Here is a 24,931-nt window from a genome sequence, read left to right as displayed (position 1 = left end):
AGTTACAGTAAAAAAAAAAAACAAATAAATAAATAAAATAAAAAATAAAAAGAGTTACAGTCTCTTGAGGGTAAAAAAATACGTACTTTCTTCACTGTTACTTTAAACGTATTTTGTGAGTCTTTTCTTGATGGTAACACTTCTTTTTTCTCTTCTTGATCATGCCTTAAAATCTATAACTAAGATATGTATTATACTTTTTTCTTTTTGAATATTATGTTCACATCAACACTCCCCCCATCATTTGCTCATAATCACTACTGTGATCGTTTTGTAAACGATACTGTTGTAAAATGTAAACAGTATAGCAATAATCATAATAGCTGTAGTGTTTTCGATTTATAATAACAGCTATTATTTACGGAATATTTGCTCTTTGCCAGGCACTGCACTAAACTTTTTATATGCATCCCCTTATTTAAATGTTATGATTGTTATGATAATTCTTCAAAGTAGCTATTTTATGGAGGAGAAATCTGAGGTTTAATGAGATTAAGTAAATACGAATCTCTGACTTCACAATTCATATGATCTTAATTACTATGATTTCCACTTTCCCATTCACATCAATTGTTAATAGTTCTGCTTGCATTACAAATTCGTTTGTATGTTTTAGAATTTTATGTAAATGGAATCATATAGTATGTTTGGGTTCTTGCACTCAGTATAATTACTTTGAGACTGATTAATGATGTTGGGTGTATCAGTAGTTCATTCCTTTGTGTTGCTGCATGACACTAGCTGTGTGGATATAGCACAGTTAGTTTATCCACTCACCTGCTCATGGATATTTGGATTGTTTCCAGTTTGGGGCTGTTATAAATAAAACTGCTGCGAACTTCTGTGTACAAACCTTTCTATGGACATGTGCTTTCACTTCCCTTGGGTAAATACCTAGGAATGGGATGCTGAGTCATGTGTCAGGGGTCTGGTTAACTGTTTGGGACGTTGACAGACTGGGTTCAAAGTGGCTGTATTGTCTCACATTCCCATCAGCGGTGTGTGAGGGTCCCAGTTGCTTCACATCCTCATCTCGTCAACACTCGGTAGGGCAGTCTACTTAGTTTTGGCCGTTCTAATAGGTATGTAGCGGTATTGCGTTGTGGTTTTGATTTACAATACTTTGAAAATATTGGTCTTCTGGTTTGCACTTTTTGACAAGAAATCTATTATACTGTCTTTGTCCTCTGTAACAGTTCTCCGCCCCTCCAGCCCCCTCCTGCCACTTTTAGGATTTTTCTCTTTTACTTATTTAAGCAGTTTGATTATGGTGTTCCTTGGTATACTTTTCTTCGTATTTCTTGTACTTAGGATACATTCAGCTTCTTGGATTTGTGAGTTTATAATTTTCAACAAATTTGGGAAAAATTTGGCCAATATTTCTACAAATATTTTTTCTATCCTCCTACCTTCTTCCCGCCAATAGAAACTTGAGGACTCCAAGTATACATCTACTAGGCCACCTGAAGTTGTCTCACAGCTTACTGATGCTCTGTTCGTTTTTCTCTCTGTTGCATTTTACGTGGATTCTTTTACTGTCTTCACGTCTGTGCCCTCTGTGACGTCTATTCTCTCTGTCGCATTTTACGTGGATCCTTTTGCTGTCTTCACGTCTGTGCCCTCTGTGATGTCTAATCTGCTGCTGTTCACCTTCCAGGTCTCTGCTCCACGTATGCAAACTCCCCTCTAGCTTCTTCACGTCCTTATCTACTAATTCTGTCGTCTGCGATTTCTGGGTCAGTTTTGATTGATTAGTTTTTTCTCATCATGTTTCATATTTTCTTGCTTTTTTTACACGTCTGGTATTTTTGATTCAGTGTCAGACATTATTGATTGCTAGAGTTTTGTGTTCTGATAAATATCCTTGAGCTCTGTTCTAGGATGTGGTAATGTTACTTGGAAACAGTGTGTGCTTTTCAGGCCTTGATTTTAAACTTTGCTAGGTGGAACCAAAGCAGCATTGAGTCTAAGGCTAATTTTTCCCCACCACTGAGGTAAGAGTGCTTGGAGTACGCGCTACAATATCCCTCTGATGGTGCATTTTTCTTACTGTTACTGGCCTTCTGTGAGTGCCAGTGATCCTTTCAGGGATTTTCCCCTGGCCTTGGGTGGTTTACTCGCTCTCATGCGCGGATCAGGATTCAGGTGAAGACGTGGGGAGGGCGACCTTAGGCAGATGGCTGGAGCTTGCTCTGTACCTCTGTTAGTACTCCGTCCTGTGAGTCACAGCCGGTGAGCTGTGTCCCCGCACTCACAGCGGTGTGTTTGCGACTCAGAGACCACTGGGCTCTGCTCGGGTTCCCCCAGGGCTTGGGGTGACCAGAGGGTGCACCTGTCCCCCATCAGCTAGAGGTTATGGCCCTTCATTGCCTCATGTCCAGTGTCTTTGTGTGTGTGTGTGTGTGCGTGTGTGTGTATACATTTAATGTTTGAGGCAAATAAGGTGAATCTGGTGTCTTCAACTCTATCTGTTGCTCTATCTGTTACAATTTTTAAATTGCTCAGATGATTTTAATTCAGTGCATTAAAATGGCGGGGCTCCCTAGCCCAGTGCAGCGCCGTGTCCTGGGCTCTGGTGATGAATCTGGCTGGTAACCGAGGTGGGAAGGGCTGCCTTCCACCTGCTGTCAGCACGTGGGGTCTCATCCTCTCTCTGTTAGCCATGCACTTGATATGAGTGAGACTACTCAGCACGAGAACTGACAACCGTCATTCCACAGTATTTTTTTTTGTCTCAGATTCATATCTATACATTTCACTCGGTCTTTTTTAGAACATCATACTTACATTTTTGCATCGTTTAAAAATCTGTGTCTTTTAATGGAAAGCATGGCTTTTTCTAATAAAGAGATTGACAGCGTTGATCTTTGATATGAGATTTAAAAGCCAAATGCTATTACTATTATTATAGAATAATTTATCTGCCAGAGTCATCATTAGTATGCCACCATTTAAAGCTATTTTCAACTCCTGGTACAAGGTGTGTGTTCTTTAATATAAAAATAAAATGTACTAAGTGTTAAAGTTTTAGAACATGTAAGAAAGTGTAAGAGAACATTTTAAACTACCTGTAGTCTCACAGTTAGAGATAACTATTATTAATAATGTGGTGGGGACTTCCCTGGTGGCACAGTGGTTAAGAATCCACCTGCCAATGCAGGGGACATGGGTTCGAGCCCTGGTCCGGGAAGATCCCACATGCCGCGGAGCAACTAAGCCCGTGCGCCACAACAGAAGCCCGCGCGCCTAGAGCCCGTGCTCCGCAACAAGAGAAGCCACCACAATGAGAGGCCCGCGCACCGCAACAAAGAGTAGCCCCCACTCGCCGCAACTAGAGAAAACCCTCGTGCAGCAGTGAAGACCCAGCACAGCCAAAAATAAATAAATAAGTAGAAGGCATTAAAAAAAATAATAATATTCCACTGTATGGGCACACCATATAAAAAATAAATAAATAATGTGGTGTACTTCCTTTTAGATGAATTTTTTTTCAAGTTGTTTTCCTGCTTTCCATTTTAGTGGAAGACTTACGACCCTGCATTTTCCCACTTGGAAATTTGGTTCCGATTCGTCTTTGTGGTGCTTACCTTCGTTGTCACTGTAAGTACCATTCACCTAACAGATTATGTCAGAATCCAAACAAGGGCAAAGTTAGTTCATAAATTATGGTTATTAGAGTGCGGGAGATTTACCTGAACTCTGAGACACTCCATCCAGTGGGCCGACCTGATGGTACTAAATATTCTGTATTTCTGCTGGGGTGCTGTGCTGCAGGAATGCTGTGGTATCTTTAGTAAGTAAGCACTGTGTAGTGTCACAGTAATTACAGGTCACTGACTTGTAAGTGAATTCTCATCGGTGTGCAGTGAGAAGTGCCATTTAACCTGTGTGGAAGGGATTCTGCCTCGTTTGAATGACCTTCTCTGGGTGCGGATACAGCACGTTCTTGGGTTTTTGCATTTGGAAAAGTGGACCAGACCTTTCAGTCTTCGGGCTTTTTCAGGAGACTGCAGATGAGGGGCTTTGGACGTGCAGGCTCTCGGCTCATTTGGGATCCGAGGTCTCTGTCCGCTGGTGCACCGTGTCTTTGGGGGGTGATAACCCACAGAGTACAGGCAGTCCCCACAGAGGCCCAGCCAGTGAAGGTGGGAAGTTATAAATTGGAGGAAAAGGAAGTGTGCCTGAAGGGTGGTATCCTGCCCCCGTCAGCTGACTGCCCTGTGCTGACGCAGAGGGTGTGACGTTTAGGACGTCCGTTCTTAGCAGTGGTGGCCGCTCCAGTTGCCACCCAAGGAACTTGTGGCTTCGCAGACTAACTGTATACAGAAGGACACAGGCTCACAGGGGACATGTGAGGAAAGTGCCAGACGGTGGTGATCTGGGTGTGGCTGGAAGGCAGGACACGGCCACAGAGTACCCTGAGAGCTGGAATGGCCAGGGCCTCCCCTGGTGAACTTACTAAAGGAAAGCGGAAAACTGCTGTTTATATTTGGTCAGAAATCCTTGCTGTTCCTTGAAGGATTTCTGTTGCCTGGGATTCTGCCGCCATACTCTGGGGCCCAGAGAGCTGGTACCCAGGGCCCCATGTTCTCAAACAAGAGAAATGGGCCTGATTCTGACAGATAGACTGGGGGAAATGGTCCATCAGCCCAGGAAGTCCAAATTGCTTAGGAAATTATTGGCTTATGTTAGACTGCAGAAAAAAACAAAAAACAAAACGACTCCAGGCGTAAAAATCACAAATTGTATGATGTTTTAGAGTTTAAAGAAACCTCTCCCATGGGCCACTGCCCCTTCAGGGAGGTGTTTGAAAAGAAACACATCGTCTGACCGTGGTTATGTATAAGCCTCATTCCTCGGCTTTTCCTCTGGGAGTCCTGGTGCCTCCCTAGAAGCTGGTGTCATCTGTGAAAGTCGCACCTCTGGGAGCATGTGGCCTGTGCCCCGGGAGGTCCTTCTCTGCGGCTCAGTGGGAGCCGGCCTGGTAGAAGCAGCCTGCCCAGGAGGGGGCTGGGGGGCCAGTGGGGTTATGGCCATTATATTCCTCGTCACCTCCTGCCCCTGTGAGAACAGCCGTGACCGTCTTATCGAGGCTCCTTTGCAGCAATTCACCGTCTTCTCCCAGTTGTCACTGATGGTCTCAGGGTCGGTTCAGCAAGGGGTTGGCTCAGCAGGTCTTGGCTGGCACTGAGACCTTTGATGTGGGAAGACAGACGTAAGGTGATGCTCAGCAGGGTGGGCAAAGACGGTGACTGGGGGCCTGGTCTGGTTCGCAGTGCCTGTTTGCTCACTCCCTCCGCAAGTTTTCCATGCGAGACTGGGGCATCGAGCAGAAGTGGATGTCCATTCTCCTGCCTCTGCTGCTACTTTACAACGGTAGGTGCCATTTTTACTTTGGCGCTTTCCCCTTTAACGTTGAAAGCTGGAAGGCATCCTGGAGGTGGCCTGGGGGCCCCTGAAGGAACAGGTGGTAGCGCCCCGTGCGGCCCGAGGGACATTGCTCCAGGACGCGGCGGGCGCCTGCAGCTTTCCCCCTGCCTGGAGGTTAAAACCCAGAAGGGCCGCAGACACCGTCTTGGGACTTGGCTGAGGGTGGCAGCAGTGCTGTCTGCTCCTCGTGCCCTGCTCCAGAAAGCGTCTGCTTCCAGAGCTGCGGCGCCGGGACTCCCAGGCCGCGGGGAGGAGCGGCTGGCAGGAACAGACGGCACTCGGTACTCATTCCTGGAGCAATCTGTTCATTGGCTTTTCGGTGTTTTGAAAAACAAGACAGCCTTTAGTTCACTACCTTCCCCATGGGTCTGGCCGGGGGGAAAGCGATCATGAGTTCTGCCCTCACACGGGGACGGGGTGCCCTACCGGGTGCTGGCAAGTCTGCCTTCCCCAGGCGTGTCTGCCTTTTGCCTTCCAGACCCGTTCTTCCCCCTCTCCTTCCTGGTGAACAGCTGGTTCCCGGGGATGCTGGACGACCTCTTCCAGTCTGTGTTCCTGTGCGCCCTGCTGCTCTTCTGGCTGTGCGTGTACCATGGGATCCGGGTGCAGGTGAGCCGTCAGCACTTCCGGAGGGAGTGGGGGACTCAGTCCTTCTGTGCCAGACTCTGGTGATAATCCTTAGGGTGAACTCGTCCTTGGGAACCTGTCTTCAGCCTCATAGTCAACAGAAGAGTGTGTGCTGTGTGGAAATGATTGGAGTATCTATGATCCGTTGTGGTCTGTGAGGGGGTAATAGTTTGCTAGAATTACTAACTTCTCTATTTTTTTTTTTTTTTTAAGGGAGAAAGGAAGTGCTTGACTTTCTATTTGCCTAAATTCTTCATTGTTGGACTATTGTGGTTGGCCTGTGTTACCCTTGGAATATGGCAGACGTGAGTAATTTTATTATGTGTGAAACTTCAGTCTTGGAAAGCATTTAACAAGGTGGACAGACCCAAAGTTGACTGTGTTTTGTGAACTCATCCAGAAGGGAATCTGTCACCCAGTGTTTCACAACTTGGTAGTGTGACTTAAACTGAGGGTTCATTTCTGCTTGAATGGCATGTAGAGATGTACACGATTCTTCTAGTCTACGGTGGAAAACAAAGAAGACCACATCTTTTCAGATTTCTCCTTCCGAGAGGCAGAGACTTCATATGTAGGAATGACGCTCAGGTCGGCTCCTGGTTCGCCACCGTCCCCAGATGTTTTAAGTTTCTCCTTTGGCTTGTGTCTTTAAACCTTTCCATCCTTATACCAGCTCCCAGGGTTGATCTTTAGTATTTTTGTCCATCTGTAAAATGGCACCACCGCAGAAGCCTAACGTAGTAACAACCTGATTCACCCAAGTAGGATTTTCTGCAGAAACTAGTCCCATCTCAGGGGTATGATGTTGGCACCTGGCACAGTAATGATAGGACTCAGGTCGCGTCTCCGCTTCCCTCTTCCCACCCGCCTGTCGTCTCAGCAGCCCAGTGTCATTTTGAAATGCACTTCATAGAAGTTTATATTTACTTTTATTGCTTTCTTTGTGTGCTCATCTATTTCCTGGTGCCCATATATGCCGTTGAAAAGGTGCCTGGAAAACAGCTCTTAAAATGGAACGAGAGCTAGTATAGGGATTTTCGTGATGATAAATATTGTACTTCACAATACTGATGACTGTGGACAGTAAGTTTAGTAGTGTTGTGTGCATTTTCAATAGGTAATTTGGGATTTCTCATAAATTGAGGATTACTTTTTAAAAATCTCTTACTGTTGGTCAGCAAGTAGTTTATGTTAGTAAGTTTTTTAAAAAGCCAAGTGAGAGAAAGTATAAAATAAAAAGTAAACTAGTTATTAATCTATGTTTTTTTTTTATAACATCGTATTTCTAGAATTAATGAATTACATGATCCAATGTACCAGTATCGAGTGGACACAGGAAATTTTCAGGTAAGGATTGTTAATGAAGCCAGAGGAATTTTTTTTTAACTGCTGTCTTTAAAAAGTGGCTGAATTTTGTAACTTAAATTGTGCTGTTGATACAAGCTTGCCAACTGGTTATTTGGGAAGGTCCATAGAAAGTTCATGTGTGGTTTAGACCCATCGTCTTCTAGGTGATCTAGTTCAGCCCCTCATTTCACAGAAAAGAAAACCAAGGTCCAGAAAAATTGAGCTCCAGGCCTGGATGCTTTCTTGGACACATAACGCTGTCTTCCTAAGCAGGGCGGGGAGCCAGGCCCTCATCCCGGGGAGAGACAAGTAGGCGCCACTGCCATTTATTGAGCACCTCCTACGTTCCAGGCCCCATGCTCGGAGCTTTCCGTGTGTCATGGAGGCGTTCGCTCGTCTGATGAGCAGGGGCCGGGCTGTCCTCCTGGGGTGAGCTGGCCGCCTGTGCTCGCAGAGGGGTTGAGCCGGGATGAGGAGAGTCAGAGCGGCCGGAGCGTGTTCTCCTGCTGCTCCAGGCTGTGGCCTTCAGGGCTCCGGGTCCCTCTTAGAAAGCTCTGGCTTTCCTGCTTATGTCATCGGAGGGAGAAGCAACACTGAGACCCTGTTGTCATTCAAGTGCCCGTCTGGTTTCGCTCCAGGGAATGAAGGTTTTCTTCATGTTGGTGGCCGCCATGTACATCTTATACCTTTTGTTCCTGATCGTGCGGGCCTGCTCCGAGCTGCGGCACATGCCTTATGTAGGTAAGCGCTGGTCTCAGAGCCCCCTGGTGCAGGGCTGCCCGCGTGGGCACGGGCTGGGGGGGACGACGGCCTGACCCAGAGGGCAGACCCAGGGGCTGGAGCAGCGCCTTCAGCCCCAGGGAGCCCAGGGCTGCAGGGGTGACTCTGGGCCATTTGGACAGTGCTTAGGGCCAACGCTGGAGGGAGGCCTGTGGGGTGGAAGCCAGCTGGGGCCCCAGGTGCCAGTGTGGCTGTTGGAGCTGCCTGGATCCTTCTGGAATCGCACCTTACAAAGCGGCAGGGGTGGTTTTCCTCGTCCTTGAATCGGGACAAGTCACCTGATGTCATAGGATCCTTTCCCCCAATCTGTCACAAGCAAATAATAGTGGCCACGGCCTCGCTGGAGACCCTCCTGGCCTCGGGGGAGGTGAGACAGCATTTCTCCTGGGCTTCAGGTACTAACAGGTTTAAAGTCCAGAGGGAAGAAGGGTTTTGTTCAGAAGGTTTGGCTTTATTTTTGTCTTTAAAGATCTCTGGGATTAGTGGAATTTAATTCCAATTTGGTGATTTAATGGGAGTATTTACTTCTTTTTCAGATCTCAGGTTGAAATTTTTGACAGCATTGACTTTTGTAGTGCTTATCATTAGGTAAGAAGACTTTATTTCTTAAAAGAAGCAAAATGTGAGTTTTTATTTTACTGTCCTGAATATCTTTTCTCCCGTTTTATGGGGTTAATTTTAGGGTGCTTCTAGCCAGCTGTATCCACTGGTCTGAGGCCTCCTCCCCTGGCAGGGCCCTGAGCGTGTGGTGGCTGAGGGAGCATGTCTGTTGTTCGCGCCCAGGGGAGAGAAGAGCTTGGCGAAGGCCCGCGGCCCAGCGCTGCTCGAGTTCCCCCCTTGCTCTGACATGTGCCCTGTAAGGCAGCAGACGCAGTAGAGACAAGTCAGAGAGTTAGGATCCTGGGTGACGTGCTTGGCACCTGGGCTCCTTTTGCTGCCCCAAGGACAGGACGGTAAGCGGGCATCATTGAAGCACACACGCTGCTGCCCGAGGGAAGCGGGCAGGAGATGCCACGCAGCAGAGCAGGTGCCGAGGACTCTCCCGGGTCCGCGGGCCGGCCTGAGGGAGCGCAGAAAGCCGGGTCTTTGAATGAATTCCAGATAATTGCTTGCTTGTTTTTGGTTTGTCGCTTTCTCCTAAAAATCAAAATCCCGAAGGGGAATAACATCTAGTTATCTGCATTTCTTTCTCAGTTGTTTGGATGGCAAATAAGTGGCTGTCAGCCCTTCCCCTGGTGGGAGCCATTCCGGGCTCCGAGTGGCTGGCTTTCCACCCACTGCGCTGGGGTCCCAGCCTTGTTGGATGAGGGATCCTGGAGGCATCTGGGTTCATTCACCCGCCCCTGCAGGAGTTGTGTGCATCCCTCACCAAAGCATGTGAACTTGGCCTGGTCTTCAAAATGAGCTTGGTTTTATTCAGCATCTAAATTCACCTGAAAACAGAGGTTCACGGGTTGTTACTCAGTGTCTCTTCAGCCCTTGGTATAGCCTCACATGCAAACCCTCACCTCCTTCTACACATAAACACCCCTCCCATCCCCTCACACAGCCTCGCCCTCAGGCTGCCCCAGTCCACGGGCTGGGAGCTACTGTCTCCTTGTAGTGACCTCTGTACGTCTGTCTAGAAGTTGTTATGCTTTTGTGATCTTTCTTCGTCTGAGTTTCGAGGGGATTCATTCGTGCAGCAGATACCCAGGAAGTGCCTCCACTGGTAACTGGGCAGACGGGTTCCTCCCTGTCATGGCGTTTGTAGTCCAGTGGAGGAGGGCAGTGATAAAAAATTAAAAAGTAGCCTAAACGCCATAATGAAAGCAGAGGGAAGGACGATGGCAGGAGGGCCGTGGCTGCTTTAATGGGGCTCGTGGGGGACGCCTCTCTGAGCAGGGCGCCTGGGGCCTGAAGTAGGGCCCTGAAGCCTGGGCTCAGGGACATCAGCGTCGCAGGGGGTGAGGATGTGAGGGAGGGTGGCCGCCGGGAGGTCAGGGCGCCCCGCAGGCCATGGTGAGGAGTCTGGGTTCTGTTCTCAGTGGTGGGAACCCTTCACAAGGTTTTAAGCCAGGAGGTGAAGGGACCTGGTCCACATTTTATTAAACAGTCTGGCTGGAGTGGAGATTGGACCCCAGGGAGGGGAAGTGGGCTCCCAAGTACCAGAACCCTCTGTCGGCACGTGCGTTGGTGGGCAGGTGTCAGACAGGTATGTGAACCACTGCCCAGCGGGGGAAGAGGACAAGGAGAGGCAGACTGTCCCCCGGGTCTGTTGGAGGAGATGGTCCAAAAGGCACAGACTGAGTAAGAGAAGAGGAGGAGCACGTGCCCGGGGACCTGGATTCGAGGCTGTAACAAGGTCTGCATCAGCATCAGCTGACCTTGTCCCTGGATCTGAGACCAGGAGCCCAGTGGAGGGGCTGTGTGTGCGTGTACGAGTCTCCATGCAGATAAAATCATGACTAGGCAGTGAACGTAGCAAGTTATATGCAGCTAGTGCTGTCTCTTGGTATGTTTTTATGTATTGTCCACCCCCCTTCTTTTTCAGCATCGTCATCCTTTATTTAAGGTTCGGAGCACAAGTATTACAAGACAATTTTGTTGCTGAACTGTCAACTCACTACCAGAATTATATCCTTTTGTGGAAAGACGTCAGGTGTCAGGCACACACCCCGGTGGAGTGGGTAGCGTTGCAGGCCTGTGAAAGTCAGGAAGAGGCATGCCCTGGGGGCCTCACCCCTGTCCGTGTGAATGAGAGGCCCAGGGGCCCCAGCGCCTGCACCTGCCCTGCACGCCCCACTCTCCTCTCTGTGGGGCAGGGACTGGAACGGGTCCACTCACCATCCGAGCCTCGGGTCCAGCCAGGGCTGCCCACCTCTCCCTGCAGGGCACTGGGGAGAGGCCGAGGCCTGATCCGAGGGTCCTCTCTCCCCAGATGGCATCCCTTACCAACTCCCAGATGTGTCCAGCCGCAGTTGACACCTGTGTCTCCCGGGAGGGCTTGTCAACAGCGGAGCCTCCTCCGATTCCCTGAGGCCCCGTTGCCTTGGCAGTAAGCGCCTCTTCTGGATGCATAATCGGGTCAAGTGTGTGCTTCCCACTCCCGCTTTCAGTGATGGCGTCCATCAGGGGAAACCTTGGGGCTCACCCCTCACGTCTTGGGTTCTTTCCGTGGGGCCTCTTCTCTTACTTACATCCTTAGAATCGACGCATGATTTTTCACATTTTTGTGACTGAATTTCACACAAAGCTTTTATCAGATTCTCAAAGGGGTATGTAATCCAGAAAAGATTAAGAAGGACTAGTTTGAGAGTCTGTTTCCAGTTCTTCCTTTTATTCTTGACTCACCCGGGTTTATGTGGCCTTCCTGCCCTTTGCGTGTGACTTGCTCTCATCAGGTCCTGCCACCTCCAGAGGCTTCCATGGATAGGAGAGGGCGCGGCTCACCTGTGGTTTTCAGGTGCCCCTGGAAAGTCATTGTAACCTCTGGCCGTGGGCCTGCCCTGTGGTGCCCTGATGTCTGGGTGTGGCCCCCGGGGTCCCGGCTGCTGCTTAGCAGTCCCTGACGGTTGGGAGAGGGGCCGGCTGACCTGTCCAAATAGACGGTGTCCCAGCTCTGCTGCTTCCCTTGACCAGTGTCACCAGCTGAATTCTTATCTTTCTACGGCTTGTTGAACTTTTACCTCTACACTTTGGCCTTTGTGTATTCGCCCTCGAAGAACGCCCTGTACGGTAAGCCACCGGCCAAGGTCGCTGACCAGGGAGCTTGGGCAGCAGCTCCGGCCCCGCCTCCCCGGCTCCCTCTTAGCGGAGAGACCTGGCGGGCTCGGATAGTGAGCCCTGAGCCGCACGTGGAGCCCAGCAGGTGCTGTGTCCTTACAGCCCAAGATGCAGGAACGGAGTGTGTCCGTTGGTCCTGACACGAGCGTGTCCGTCAGCCCCGCGAAATAAAGTCTGTTGGAAATGAGTGCCGTGACCATTGAAAGAAAGCCAGACATACACCCCGCCCCACCTCCCAAAAGAACCAAACCAAAACAGCCCTCTTGCCCCGGGGTGAGAAGGGTGAGAACTCCCTGGAGCCGGGGCGGCGTGTGGCCCGGCAGGGCCACCTGGCTGTCCGTGGAGGGGGCTCGCAGCACGTGCACAGAGGGTCTGGGCGGAGGCGACGGGTGACGGGCTGTGGACCAGCAGCCTTGCTCGGGCCCGGGGCGCGGCGGGCAGACCAGGTGTCCCGGCCCTGCTCCCGGTGAGGACCTGCGGGACCCTGGGCTGCGGGGAGCCCGCCCGCCGGCTGCTCCGGGCGGCCCTTCCCCCCAGGCTCCCGCTCAGTCTTCCCGCGGCGCCCCCTGGGGACAGAACGACCTGTCCGGCTCACACAGGCGGTAAACGGGGAAGCGGGGATTGGAATCCAGCTCTTTCTGACTCCCACCCTTCTAGAACAGCATCCTTCCTCTCTGGGCTGGTGACGTTAAAATGCGTGTTGGTTTTCAGAGTCCCAGCTGAAGGACAATCCCGCCTTCTCCATGCTCAACGACTCGGACGACGACGTGATATACGGGTAAGTCCCCATCTCCGCCGAGGGCTGCCCCGGGGCCAGCGCTCGGCCTGCTTTCGCATGTTCACCGGAGAGGCTGGTGATCATTCTCAGACGAGTTCAAAGGTATCGTCCCGTTTCTTTCACCTGGGAGAGTCATGCGATCCCCTGGTTTTCTGTTGTCACGCCACTCAGGCTTAGGTGGGTAGTGTCCCTTCCTGCGGGACACCTGAGTGAGTGGTGACCACAGGAAGAGCAGTTCTTTCTGGAGGAACACACACCCTGGTGATGGGTGGGGCGGGAGGAGTGGGAGGAATCAATTGGTGACAGAAGTGGAGAGAGCGAGGCTAGGAAACGGGCTCTTGTTAGGACAGCGGGTCAGTGTGAAGAGGAGAATAAATCCAGTGCTGTCAAAAGCCGAATGGTATCAGAGGTCTCTTTTGTAACAGGAGTGACTATGAAGAGATGCCCCTGCAGAATGGCCAGGCCATCCGGGCCCAGTACAAGGAGGGGTCTGAGAGTGACTGAGCCCCCCCGTGCCTGCTTCCTGGCCTGCCCTGTACCTGCCTGAACGCAGACCTCTCTTACAAGCAGAGATTTCCTGATCCTTATTTGTTTACATATTTTTGAAAGGAAAACCAAAATTGAGGACAAATTTAAACAATGGGCCAAATTTACTGTTAGACTGACTGCATTTATTTGGGAAGAGAAGCGCTGACGAAAAGTTTAAACAGCCAAATCATTTTTCAAAGATTTCATATGAGAGATAGCTGTTTTCAGTGGTGAGAAAGAAATTACTGCTGTTTTTAGTAGAGAGAATTATGTATTTAAAAAAGAAATTCACTAATTTCAAGTTCCTGGAAAGCCCTTGTGAATAAGGCCCACAGCATGGTGGTGGTCCTCTGCTCCCTTCCTTTCTTCCCTGCCCCGTGGTACCAATTTTTGACCCTTTAAACTCAAAGGGAAGCCTGTTTCTGTGGCTGCCCCACGAGGGCAGTCCTTCCCCATTGAGTGGCCTGTGCTCTGGATGATCACGCATCTCAAGTGATGGGTAACTTGTGTCGGTTGCTGTGTGAAATGTGTACGTATGTAATGGCTCTTTAGGGAAAGGGAGGCGGGTGGGCAGGTTCTAGCCCTTCACTGCCACCAAAGCAGAGCTGGTGTCTTGGAGTTCTGAGGAGCGTTTGATAAGGCTCGTAAGGAAAGGGTAAGATGATTGACAGGTTGTCAGCTCCCATGGGAAGGGTCTTGTTGCCAGAGTTTTCTAAGGGCCTGTGTGCACACGTGAGTAATGCGTGTGAGCGTTACATCATGAATATGAATGATGTCCCTGTGCATAGAGACATCATTCATATTCATGGGGAGGAGGGTATCCATTACAATTCCAGTAAGCAGGAGTTTCTGCAACTCTGTTAAAGATGATACCTTGTAGAGCTCTATTTGTTTTGTTTTTTTTAATAAAAGTTAAACAAGTGATTGGTATACTACTACAGATTCGTTATTGCCAAAAAGTTCTTCAGCTTCGCATTTGGAAACTAGATAAAAGAAGGTAAAACATTTTAGATGGCTTACGGAGGAACATCTTTGGGGAGAAGGTAACTTGTTGGGAATCATTCCGGCCCTGTGTGTCTCACATGGTCGTCAGGTAAACAGATAAATTGCTCTGTGTAAGAGCCATCTGGAGCTGCTGAATCTGTGGCATCGTAGAAGGCCCTGGAGATTTCCAGTTCCTTTTTGTCAAAGGCTAATTATAGGAGGTAGAGATATCTCCTTTGCTTTTCATTTGGCATGCATACTGATCTCTCTCTTGAATGGTTTACCTGTGATCATTGCAGACATCCTGATTGATGCCATCTCGGCAGACACAGAGGTATGGGACGTGATTGTTCTGCTCTGCAAACAGCCCCTGCACTTTCTTCATGTATACATTAACTCTCCAATTACCATTCAGAGCTAAAAGTTATATTCCACTTTAGGTAGTGCTGGGACCTTAGGTTCATGAGACACTATTCTTTCTGACTTCGTATCTTTCTTTTTAATTTAAACTTTAATGATAATGCACCTTTAATATGGATTCCATTTATATTTGTTTTTAAAACCTTGTAAATAAGAAAGTCTGAATTAAAACAGTTGTATTATTGCAAGGGTAATTCAAGTTTACATGGTTTTTACATTTGCTGCAATGACGTGATTACTTTTTTTGATTCTGTGTATTCAGAGGTATTGAAGAAATTTTCTGTTACCAAATTTTACAACTTCTATTAAGACTAAGTAATTTTATGTAAATTGATGAAAACTTACTTGTGCTGATTAATGTATCCTAGTATGATATAGTTTACAAGTTTTAATCATTATAAAATAATTGTCCATAATTTGGAATGCTGTTATTTATCAGTAAATGTAAAGTATTTGAAGCATTTAGCTGTACACATTAGGTACATTTTAAAACTTATCCTCATCCTATAGTGTAATTGTTAACTGATGACTGATATCTTCATCCTTTGATTCTTATTGGCGTCAAATCAGTGAAATGAAAAATATGGGAGTATTTATTTACTTTTTGTAACTAAGTTGGAAACGAGGAAAAGTTACAAAAGAAAGTACTTAAGTGGGAAATGGTTCTTTATTAAGTCATGCATTTTCAGTTTCTCTTCTCTAGTATATGTCAACATATTACATCTTACATGTAAAAATTTGCTTAAAATGTATAGCATTTAGCGTGTATTATATGTGCCATAGGTATTAGGTTAAAACACTAAAGTCTGCCAGAAACTTTAGACAGTAGCAAGAAAATGACTATGATTATTTTTTGGTCTTGGAGGGTATCAAAGTTTTGCAAACTTAAATTATAAAGGGCTGACTTTAGTTCTTCCATGGTAACAGCTTGAATAACATCATCTTTGGGATAATTTTTTATACTGGTCCAGTCTAGGGGAACCTGGAAGATGACCATAGGCATTTCACAGTTTCCCTAGGGAGAGCTTCATTATCCATGTGGATAAAGGTCTGCTTGATTTATTATTAAATCATTAAAGCAGTGCAGTGATGCAGTTTTCTCTCTCTTAAGCCCCATTTGAAAGGCTAAAGAAGAGGATATATAAAATATATTCAAGGTTTGTAAGATTGTTCCTGTACATAATTACAGATTGCAATAAAAGTTTAGATACATTATGTAAACCCAACCCATTAAATGGTCAGGTTACAAGACAGACATCACCAGCCTCAAGAATTCCATGAGCTATTTACTGAAGGTACAGTTACGTTCAGTAGATTATAATGTGGTCAGTAACTTATTTCCTGGAATCCTTTTCACAGGGAAAAACGTAGAGGCTCATAGAAGGGATGATTAAAAGGGACATCTAGTGAAGACTAGACTTAGAACACTTAAGTACATTTATGTATTTTGAGGGTTTTAAAAACCAGTTGCCTTAGAGGTTAGACTTTTGAAAAACAAAGGTACAAATCTTTTCCGCAGGCCAAAGGGAAGTTGCTTTAGTCTGTGACATCTTGTTACCCTGTTTATCTTGATTTGACATGTTTTAGGTATACTGGGAACTATAATACCAGACTATGAAACACAGGATTTTCTGCTACTGAAAACTGCCTTTTTACAAAGAGACTGTAAATATTTGTAAAATAAAACAACTCTAAACCTTAAGCTCAAAAGGAAAGATAAAGCTATGTATTAGACCTTGGAACTGTGTCAGTGAGCACAGTAGTACTTGATCACAGAATGATCATTGTAGTCAATCAAAGTGAATAAATGTTTATTTATGGCAAATTTACACTTTGGGAATGGCTTAAGAGACTACCTTTCTATACTCTGGTTTCTCTTCAGGTCGTATAAATCTTTCACCTTTTACTAAGAGACTACCTTTCTGGTAGATGTTAATAAATTTTTAATATTTGATCCTTATTTATGTACATTGATTTGTTTGCTCTTTTCATGTGGAGTAACTTGATCATTCAGGCATTGGTGCTTTAGGGACAAGAGCAGGGTTTTTTCATTTCAGCAGGTGGACGCGGAGGTGTGTCTGTCTTTATTGCCATGTTAACGTGGCCCAGGCACGAGCCCTGAAGGTGAGGTTCACCGGGTTTGGGGCCCACCTCCCCACTTACTTGGACATGACTTTAAATCAGTCAGTCAGAAAACCCCCAGACACCTTTTCTGATTCATAAATAATGGTCTAACTGTTGTGGACACAAAATGAATAATTGTGAAAGCATTGTGTAAGCCGTAAGGTACTAAAACATTTCTGTTGTGATTGCTACTGAAAAATAAGAGAACACAGGAGTAGAAGCTGTAGTGTTGCAGATTTGGGCCGACAGTGTGAGTCAGAGCTCTCCAGCTATCAGAAAAGACCAGCTTGCCCACTTGCCACCCCTTAAGCTCCAGAAGAGAAGACCTGGAGGGAAGGATGTGATGCCCAAGGGTAGAATTCCAACCAGAACACAGCAAAGCAGTCAAGATCTTGGTCCCACGGGTGAATCAGCAAATCGCTGTACTGGAGAGGACCAAAGCTGAACTGCAACTTCTGTTTTTTACAGTTTTATAGATTCTAAAGCCACTAACTAAATATGGAGAATTCATTTGTGATACTGTTTAGACTATGAAGAAAACACACACTTTAAATTGGAATAATTTATTATTCTAACAAAAGTAGAAAGTATGGAAAATTAGTGTATTTGAATCATTTCAGAGAGTAGAGAAAGTTTCACACTAGCAGATTTCGGCTTTTAGCACCTTTGAAAAGAAACATTCAAAGTTAAGACAAGTGGCAGGACAGGCTCCTGACTACCTTCGGTGATGATTCCTCTGACTTAGGGTGAGCAGGTCACAGAACAGTGTGGTTATTTGGTTTTTTTCTCTATATTTTGAGAGCGCCACAAAAACACACTTAAAGAGAGTGAGACAGGTGATCACTGAGTAGATGGCTGGTGGTTAGAAGATGGAAGAGAAATGTTGGGACAAAAGGAGAAAGATCACAGGCTGGACGAGGCGGTCAAATGGACAGTCCGAAGGCGCTGACAATGCAGTACATGGTCTTGTTCTCCCATCGCACAGTGCAGCTCCCTGCGGGAGGAAGGAGGCGGGTTAGGACAGAAAACTGGGAAGAACGGGGGTCTTCCGAGTTCTCACGATCATGTACTTAACTCTTCGTGGCCAAGAAAGAAGGTTGGCCAGTCTCTTTTCTATAACGTGTTTTAAAAGGTGACTCTAATAAACATGCATTCAAAGACAGGAAACATCCAAGCACATATTTCATAAAACAATGCTTTGAATTATCTAGATCTCAGCAGGGTCCAGGCACCACAGAGCCTTCAGGGAAGTGCCCGTGACAAGCCTTCACGAAAGGAATGAAAACCGTACCATCAGTAGAGCTGTCCCAGAAGCAGGAACTTGCCGTGTGCAATCCCGCTCCGTTCTTCTGCATGATTACACAGGTCACTTCGATAAAAACAGACTTTTATTAGAGAAATATACTTGGCAACACAAATTCCTTTTCGTCCACTTTCAGCATGTATATGTAGATCATGTGGCTGATGTTCATGATAACAATTCTAGGGGTAGAGTGCCTGGTCCTAGGACATCAACAGAGCACCACAGGCTTGTTCTAAGAGCATCAGATCTGAAATGCTGGTACATCCCTGCGTTCCCGCAGCCCCACAGGCCAGGTGGGCGGTAACGTGCACAAGCCGAGTGACCTGCTCCTACCAGGAACCTGCTCTGAGCTCAGGCCACGCTGCTCTCCTGACACAGACTCACCTCTGATCAGTATTTAAAGAACCACCACCAATACAAACAAGAGGCAAAAATTCATTACCAATGTATTTAAATGGTTTCCCCAGCTTGGTGAGTTGGCTTAAGGTCTGCTCCACTACGTTTGTGGTCCACTGATTCACTTTGCTGTGCTGATAGGCGTTGCCACCGATGGCACTTTCTATGGCCTGGAAGACAGAGCACGCTGGTCACTGTTAGCAGAACACACCAAACACCTTCCAGCCACTCCTGAGGTTAGCACAGTTAGTACCGCACCCTAAGAACTGCTGAAATACAATTTGCATAAAGTGTAAATAAGCTTATTTGTAACCACGAGGACTCCTTTGCAAATGTACCTTTTGTTCTAACCGTGTTATATTTCATTTGAATGCTTTATATTCATTTTTTAAAATATGTAATTATATGGGACTTCCCTGGTGGTCCAGTGGCTAACACTCTGCGTTCCCAACGCAGGGAGCCCGGGTTCGATCCCTGCTCGGGGAACTAGATCCCGCATGCCGCCAACTAAAGAGTCCGCATGCCACAACGAAGATCCTGCATGCTGGAACTAAGACCCAGTGCAGCCAAATAAAAAAAAAAAAAAGTAATTAGCATCTGATCTGTCAAGTTTTTTAAACATTTTGACTGAATTTAATGTTTGCTGTTGTGATTACTGTCTGGAGATAAGCAATGCATTTTCTTCCTACTGAGGCTAGAAAATATCTTCCTTTGCCTATTTCTTTCTTAAAAGTACACTAGAGATAGAGGAATCTTTTGTCGGTTGTACAACTGACAATGTACAAACCTATCCAAATAATCATGTATTGATATTTACAAATACTTCCTTTACCCAGCATCTTCTGGGAATATGTTACCACAGAAGTACATTTTTCAGAAAACTAAAGAACTCCTCTATCTATTCCAAAACTTAGTTTGTGATGAATTTTTTCTTTATTATGAAATTCCTTGTCTCCTTTTCTGTGCTGTATTCTGGGTGGGTTCACCCTGTGTGCTTCAGAGGGTATTCAGGAATACACGCTGTCCCTGGCCCCAACTCTTGGTCCAGCTGGTAATGAGGATAGTCCCATTTTATGGTTTTCTGGGCCTTTTATGCTGGTGCCTGTGTGCCTGCTTCTAAGCAGCTTTCTATTCTACTCCTTTTCTAACTTGTGCTGGAAACCAGAAAACTGAGTTTTTATGACACTTATGACCTAAAATAATAACATTCAGTGAGGGCTAAGTTCTGTCCTCAGACGTGGAGAGAAAAAGTCCCTGAGTTGTATACAATGGTGACAGACTGGGGTCTACTGCCTGGGGCCTAGCCCAGAGACCTTGGTTTTGAGGAACAAAAGCTACCTACAGTCACGCCTACGGCCTGCTCCCCTCACAAACTGTCACAGCTCTTCCGCACCCTCAGCTGTGTCCTGCTCCCTCCCCAGCTCAGAGCTGAACCTGGGACCAGGGTATTAATAGCTCTGGGCGTCCTCAAAGAAGTAGGGGCTGCACTCAAGCTAAACCTCTCACTCTGGCAAGCCTCTCCACACATGCTTCGGAATTCATTGTTTTTCAGGGAGGGAGGAAAACCCTCCGCTAATTTTGGACCCATCCAAATTTACTACCACCCAATGCTTAAAATAGCTCGAGTACAGAATTAACCTATTGCCTAGAGGCAAAAAAAATCTGTAGAGGCCCATGTGAAAGTAACACCACACTGTAACTTTATGCTTCCATGGAGACTGGGAAGGTCTACTTGCAATGGTACTTGCTGCCTGGGAACCAAGTCAAAGACAGTGAAGAAAACAAGCGAGGCCCAAGGAGGCTTCATGACAAGCCAACTCCATTTTTCAGAGTTCTAGTGAAATTCACCCATCTTCCTGCTCCCTACCATGTTCCTAAGAAACACTGTATTTCGAAAAACGACAAGGGCTTCCCTGGTGGTGCAGTGGTTAAGAATCCGCCTGCCAATGCAGGGGACATGGGTTCGAGCCCCAGTCTGGGAAGATCCCACATGCCGTGGAGCGACTAACCCCGTGCACCACAACTACTGAGCCTGCGCTCTAGAGCCCACGAGCCACAGCTACTGAAGTCTGTGCGTCTACTGAACCCGCGTGCCACAACTACTGAAGTCCGTGTGTCTAGAGCCCGTGCTCCGCAACAAAGAGAAGCCACCGCGATGAGAAGCCCGTGCACCCCAACGAAGAGTAGCCTCTGCTCGCCGCAACTAGAGAAAGCCCATGCGCAGCAATGAAGACCCAACGCAGCCAAACATAAAAAAATTTTAAAAATAAGTAAATTTTAAAAAAAGAAAGAAAAACAATGACAAGCAAACTGTTATAGATCCTGAAAGCAAGCAGAAAATCATGCCTGATGTGGAATACATACGGCAGAACAAAATCATTTTGCTTTCTGATTATGTTCACGAAAATAGGTTGTGGTTCTTTATCACTCTGGCATTAGTCAATAACTTGCACTAATAATAATTTGCATTGGAGTAAATTCCAAATCACATATATAACCTCAAATGGTATTGGTAAACTTAGAGCATCTAATAACCGTCTTTTAGCCACTGGCTTCATTTTGTGCTCAGTGTACCCAGGGAGGGAAACTGACTAGGAAAACGTTTCTGGCCTCCTTCCTGCCCCAGGCTGCCCCCCTGCTCAGCACTAGTCCAGCCACATCCACCTCCCTCCAATCCCTCAAACATACCACGCACACTCCTTACCGCAGGGCCTTTGCACTTGTCCACTGCCTGGAATATTTGTCCCCCTCTTTTCACTGAGTTAACACTCCCATTTTCTCAGATTCCAGCTCTGAACTCACTAGGTGGGTTAATCCCTCAAAGCACCACATACCGTGGCAGTTACCACACAGGGAATGCACGTTTACATTTTCCAGTGTGATTATTACCATGAGTCTTTGATGCTAAAAGGTTATAGAATCAAGCCTTAGTAACATTCAATAATAATGCTAGCATATAAAATGTTCTGTCTCATTTAAAATATATAATTTACATAATATGGGAGTAATTCTTATCTAGATATTCATTGAAGTAAAAACTGTTATTTGAAATGCCAAAACACACAGGCTCAGTTGAAACAATTCCAAGACAGTATTTAAAACATTATTTTCACTCATATAAGCCATTAATCAAACACTGAAGAAGGGAGCATTTCTCCTCTTACCTCTTTTACAATGTTGCTCACTTCATCAACAACAAAAGCAGTCTGTAAGGAAGAAAATTAGTTAAGTTTGATTGATTTAAAAGATCCTTTTCCACTGCACTGATTAATGCAAATTTAGGTAATGAACATGATTTAGAAATGAAGACCTCAGAAATAATCTAACCAGGCTGTTCATTTCACTGAGGAAAACATTAAGGAGCTCTCTGAGGATCACAGAGCTAATGAGAGGCAGTCAGGAGACTTAGGACACATGTACACGATTTAAAGGTTTTTTGGTTTGTTTTTGTTTTAATCATGCCATGACCCAAAAGACTGACTTCACCTTAAACTAGAATTCAATCTCTCCATCCATTTCAGCTGGCCGCTAGGATCATTACTATAGAAGTTTAATGAGTTACTTGACTTTTATATAAATTAACTGACTCTTTCCCTGATGTAAACTTGTTAGGAGGCTTGAAACTTGACGTTTTGGTTTTGGCGGTTTGTTTTTAACCACTATTTGTGGTAAGATTTACCATGATTTTACTGTTTTCTTTCTCAATGCTGTCCTACTTCAGGACTGTACAGCCAGCAGCTGGCACAGCCATTCCCCGCCAGTGTGTCGAGGTGAGCTGGGAGGTGGGCTGTCAGCGGGAATCTAGTGCCAGGAGTTTATATAAATGGTTTTCTTTTTTCTTTCTTTTTACATATGGTACATCTGAACGGGTACAAGGTTCCCTCTGAATCCTGCGACCCTTATTTCCTGAGCTTTGCAGATGCTTTCCAGAGGGCAGCCCCAGGCCCTCAGTCCATGTGCATCCCGGTGGAATAAAGGCAGAGAGTTTGGCAGGGCGTTTTCCTCCCTGCTGGGCTGCTGACCACTGTGGCCCTGTGCTAGCAGTGCCCCTTTCTTGCCAGGAGGCTCAAGAGCTGACTGCCTGAAGCCCACCTGCTCTACTCAGAAGTCATACTGGGAGACAAAGCCAACTCACCAAGTTAATGAAAATCTGCAGTATCCTAGATTAAATTGTTTCTCGAAGTTTAAAGGATCCTTCCAAGAGACTTCACTGATCCTAAACCATACAGGAAGATCCCTGTATAACTTTCCATGTGGTTAAAATATGAAAAAGGGTGAGGGGCATTTCAATGGACTTTTCGTGGAAAGTACAGCAGTTGTACAGAATCCACTGGGCAGTTTCAGTTTCTACAGGAAAGATGAACAATGAACGGAGAGTAGAGTTATTAATACAAAGATCCAGGTATCTACATGAAGTTAGGGGATATGCAGAGGCTGTTAGGAGGAGTGGGGTGGATTAGTAAACGCCCAAAGCAGGCCTGCTAGAAAGAAGAGAGTCATGGTCTCAGCCTCCCAGGGCTTTATCTTGTGTAAAACACAGATCACTCCGTTGAGCCCTTTCATTTCTCGGATATGCAGTTGAGATCTGAAATAATGAAGTCACGTAGCCGCCTCATTGGTGAGAGCCAGAATTAGAGTGCAGAGTATTAAAATGCCAGTATTAAGGACTTCCTCTATATTGCCATTTCCTTTCTTAAAAGTTACTCAATATTCCTATAATACAAGCCATTTTCCAATATTATATTAGTGCACAGTTTACAGGGAAAAGTTTTTTCTTGGCTCCCTGCTCCTCAACTATGACTTCTCCTAATTATTCACTTGATTGCTGCCAGCATTCAGACACTGATGATGACACTACCACAGACAGTTTGTGCTAGTTTGGAAATTAGATAAAAACTGAAACTCTTAAGATCAGTCCTTAAGCCTTATATATATATTTCCCTCAAAACATTCCTGCTTAGACTAAATTTCAAAAATGGTAAAATAACCTGTTATTTTTGACAGGCTGCATAATAAATAGGACTCCATTTATTTGTATTTCAACAAGAATTATTCAGCGAGAAGAAAAATGGGCAGCTATTCTATAAGAGGAGCATCCATCAGCTATATTCCCTGAATGCTCGTAAGCTTGAAGGAGAGCCATGAAACGGCACACGTCATTACAGTGAATGTCTTCTGCTTGGTAAATAACTGTATGCGCTACCCTGCTTCTTCGTTGGGGCAGTAAGAGATGACTCTTCTCCCACCACAAATAGGAGCTAGCTTACTGTCGTCTCAAACTCAAATGAAATGGGAGTGACGGTGGCCTCGGTGGGCGTTGCGCGCAGCACCGAAGAACAGGTGTGGAAACGAAGACAAAGGCAGGTTCTCCTATTGGGCACGTCTGCTTTTTGCCCACAGCCAGAGGATCCAATCCTTGACTGAAGGGACTTGAGAGATGTGACTGTACGTGCGGGTCACTCTGGAGTCTTGCGTGCATCAGCGACACACAAGCGGCGGCCTTCAGTCTTACCCACCCGCGGGCGGGGTCTGCATCACGGAATAAACGCAGCGAGTGGCGGCGCTCTCTCGGGGTCGGGGGCGCGGCGGGCCGGGGGCGCCGGGGAGGCGAGCGGCGCGGCGGGTAGGCTCCCGGGGGCGCCGCCGGCGGAAGGCGTCCCGGGGCTGCGGAGCCCCCTCCACGCCCCGCCCCACGAGCCCCGCCCCGGGCAGGGCGACGACGCCCTGAGCCGGCCCGGCGGTGGGTCACCGCGAAGCGCTCGGCAGGGCGCCGGTGCCGTCAGCCTGCGCCGGGGACGGCCGCTGCCCACGTCTAGACGCGGCCCGGGTGCCCGCACAAGCCCCTGGCTGCCGCCGCCCACCCGCACCCGGAACTCCTGGCCTCCACCCGTCCCGTCGCCGACCCAGCGGTTACCTCCTCGGTAGCCTGGTAGTCTTCCATCTTTCCTTCGGCTCCTCGCCTCCGCCTCCCTGAGTAGAGCGCACTGCGCAGGCGCACTCAGGCCCCGCCCTCGCGCCTGGCCCCGCCCTCCTCTAGGGGCCCCGCCCACTCCCTCCCTGACCCAGTTGCCGGTGCCGCTCCCACCAGCCCGGTGGCCGCTCGGCGTTAGCTCCTTCTCCCGTGCTCCCGGGGCCGACGGTTTCCGCGGGAACCCGCCAGGGAATCCCGGCAGCTCCCTACACCTCAGCAACGAAAACAAAACAAATGGACAAAGCCAGTCCGGGAGGGGAAGAGTCGTCCTGGCCCCTCCCTCCGGTTCGTACTGTGTGGGTTAATTTGAACGTTCAAGCGAGTTTGGACACCTGATAACAAACTGTAAAGTGATTTCTGAACGTGATGGGCTGTCTGAGATATTGTTTGCAGTCCCCTTAAGGATCCAGGGTTAGGAAACTTCAGCTGTGAACGAAACCTTCCTTTGGGGAGGTAAGTTTTCCATATAAATGAGATT

General features: G+C 47.1%; 2 protein-coding genes across 7 annotated transcripts in view; one reads left to right on the top strand and one right to left on the bottom strand.

Annotated features, from left to right (window-relative positions):
* TMEM181 (transmembrane protein 181) overlaps positions 1-18,851 on the top strand; it is a 73,380-nt gene extending 54,529 nt beyond the window's left edge. For 3 of the 4 annotated variants that reach the window (XM_061207078.1, XM_061207076.1, XM_061207077.1), the window contains exons 7-17: positions 3,520-3,600; positions 5,277-5,376; positions 5,909-6,039; positions 6,271-6,362; positions 7,347-7,404; positions 8,043-8,145; positions 8,721-8,772; positions 10,718-10,800; positions 11,812-11,901; positions 12,661-12,727; positions 13,153-14,179. In XM_061207078.1, coding sequence (XP_061063061.1) covers positions 3,520-3,600; positions 5,277-5,376; positions 5,909-6,039; positions 6,271-6,362; positions 7,347-7,404; positions 8,043-8,145; positions 8,721-8,772; positions 10,718-10,800; positions 11,812-11,901; positions 12,661-12,727; positions 13,153-13,231 — 936 coding nt within the window. In that variant the 3' untranslated portion in view covers positions 13,232-14,179. Of the gene's footprint in view, positions 1-3,519; positions 3,601-5,276; positions 5,377-5,908; positions 6,040-6,270; positions 6,363-7,346; positions 7,405-8,042; positions 8,146-8,720; positions 8,773-10,717; positions 10,801-11,811; positions 11,902-12,660; positions 12,728-13,152; positions 14,180-17,994 lie in introns of those variants that run through there. The other variant, XM_061207075.1, reaches the window with a different exon arrangement.
* On the bottom strand, positions 17,331-24,477 carry DYNLT1 (dynein light chain Tctex-type 1). Of its 3 annotated transcripts, XM_061207079.1 has the most exons (5): positions 24,397-24,477; positions 21,647-21,688; positions 18,529-18,652; positions 18,075-18,152; positions 17,331-17,777 (listed from the first exon to the last, which is right to left on the bottom strand). In XM_061207079.1, the coding sequence occupies exons 1-5, from the start codon at positions 24,421-24,423 to the stop codon at positions 17,707-17,709; spliced, it is 342 nt and encodes a 113-aa protein (XP_061063062.1). In that variant the 5' UTR covers positions 24,424-24,477; the 3' UTR covers positions 17,331-17,706. The 3 variants fall into 3 exon arrangements, with proteins under 3 accessions (XP_061063062.1, XP_061063063.1, XP_061063064.1); XM_061207080.1 differs by lacking the exon at positions 21,647-21,688 and having other exon boundaries at positions 24,397-24,440; XM_061207081.1 differs by lacking the exon at positions 17,331-17,777 and having other exon boundaries at positions 18,077-18,132.
* Positions 24,478-24,931: the final 454 nt, after the last annotated feature.

This window comes from Eubalaena glacialis, chromosome 12 (genome assembly GCF_028564815.1).
Source record: "Eubalaena glacialis isolate mEubGla1 chromosome 12, mEubGla1.1.hap2.+ XY, whole genome shotgun sequence".
Taxonomy (NCBI): domain Eukaryota; kingdom Metazoa; phylum Chordata; class Mammalia; order Artiodactyla; family Balaenidae; genus Eubalaena; species Eubalaena glacialis.
Note: the sequence above shows the minus strand (reverse complement) of the source record. Positions and strands in the feature narration are given on the sequence as shown.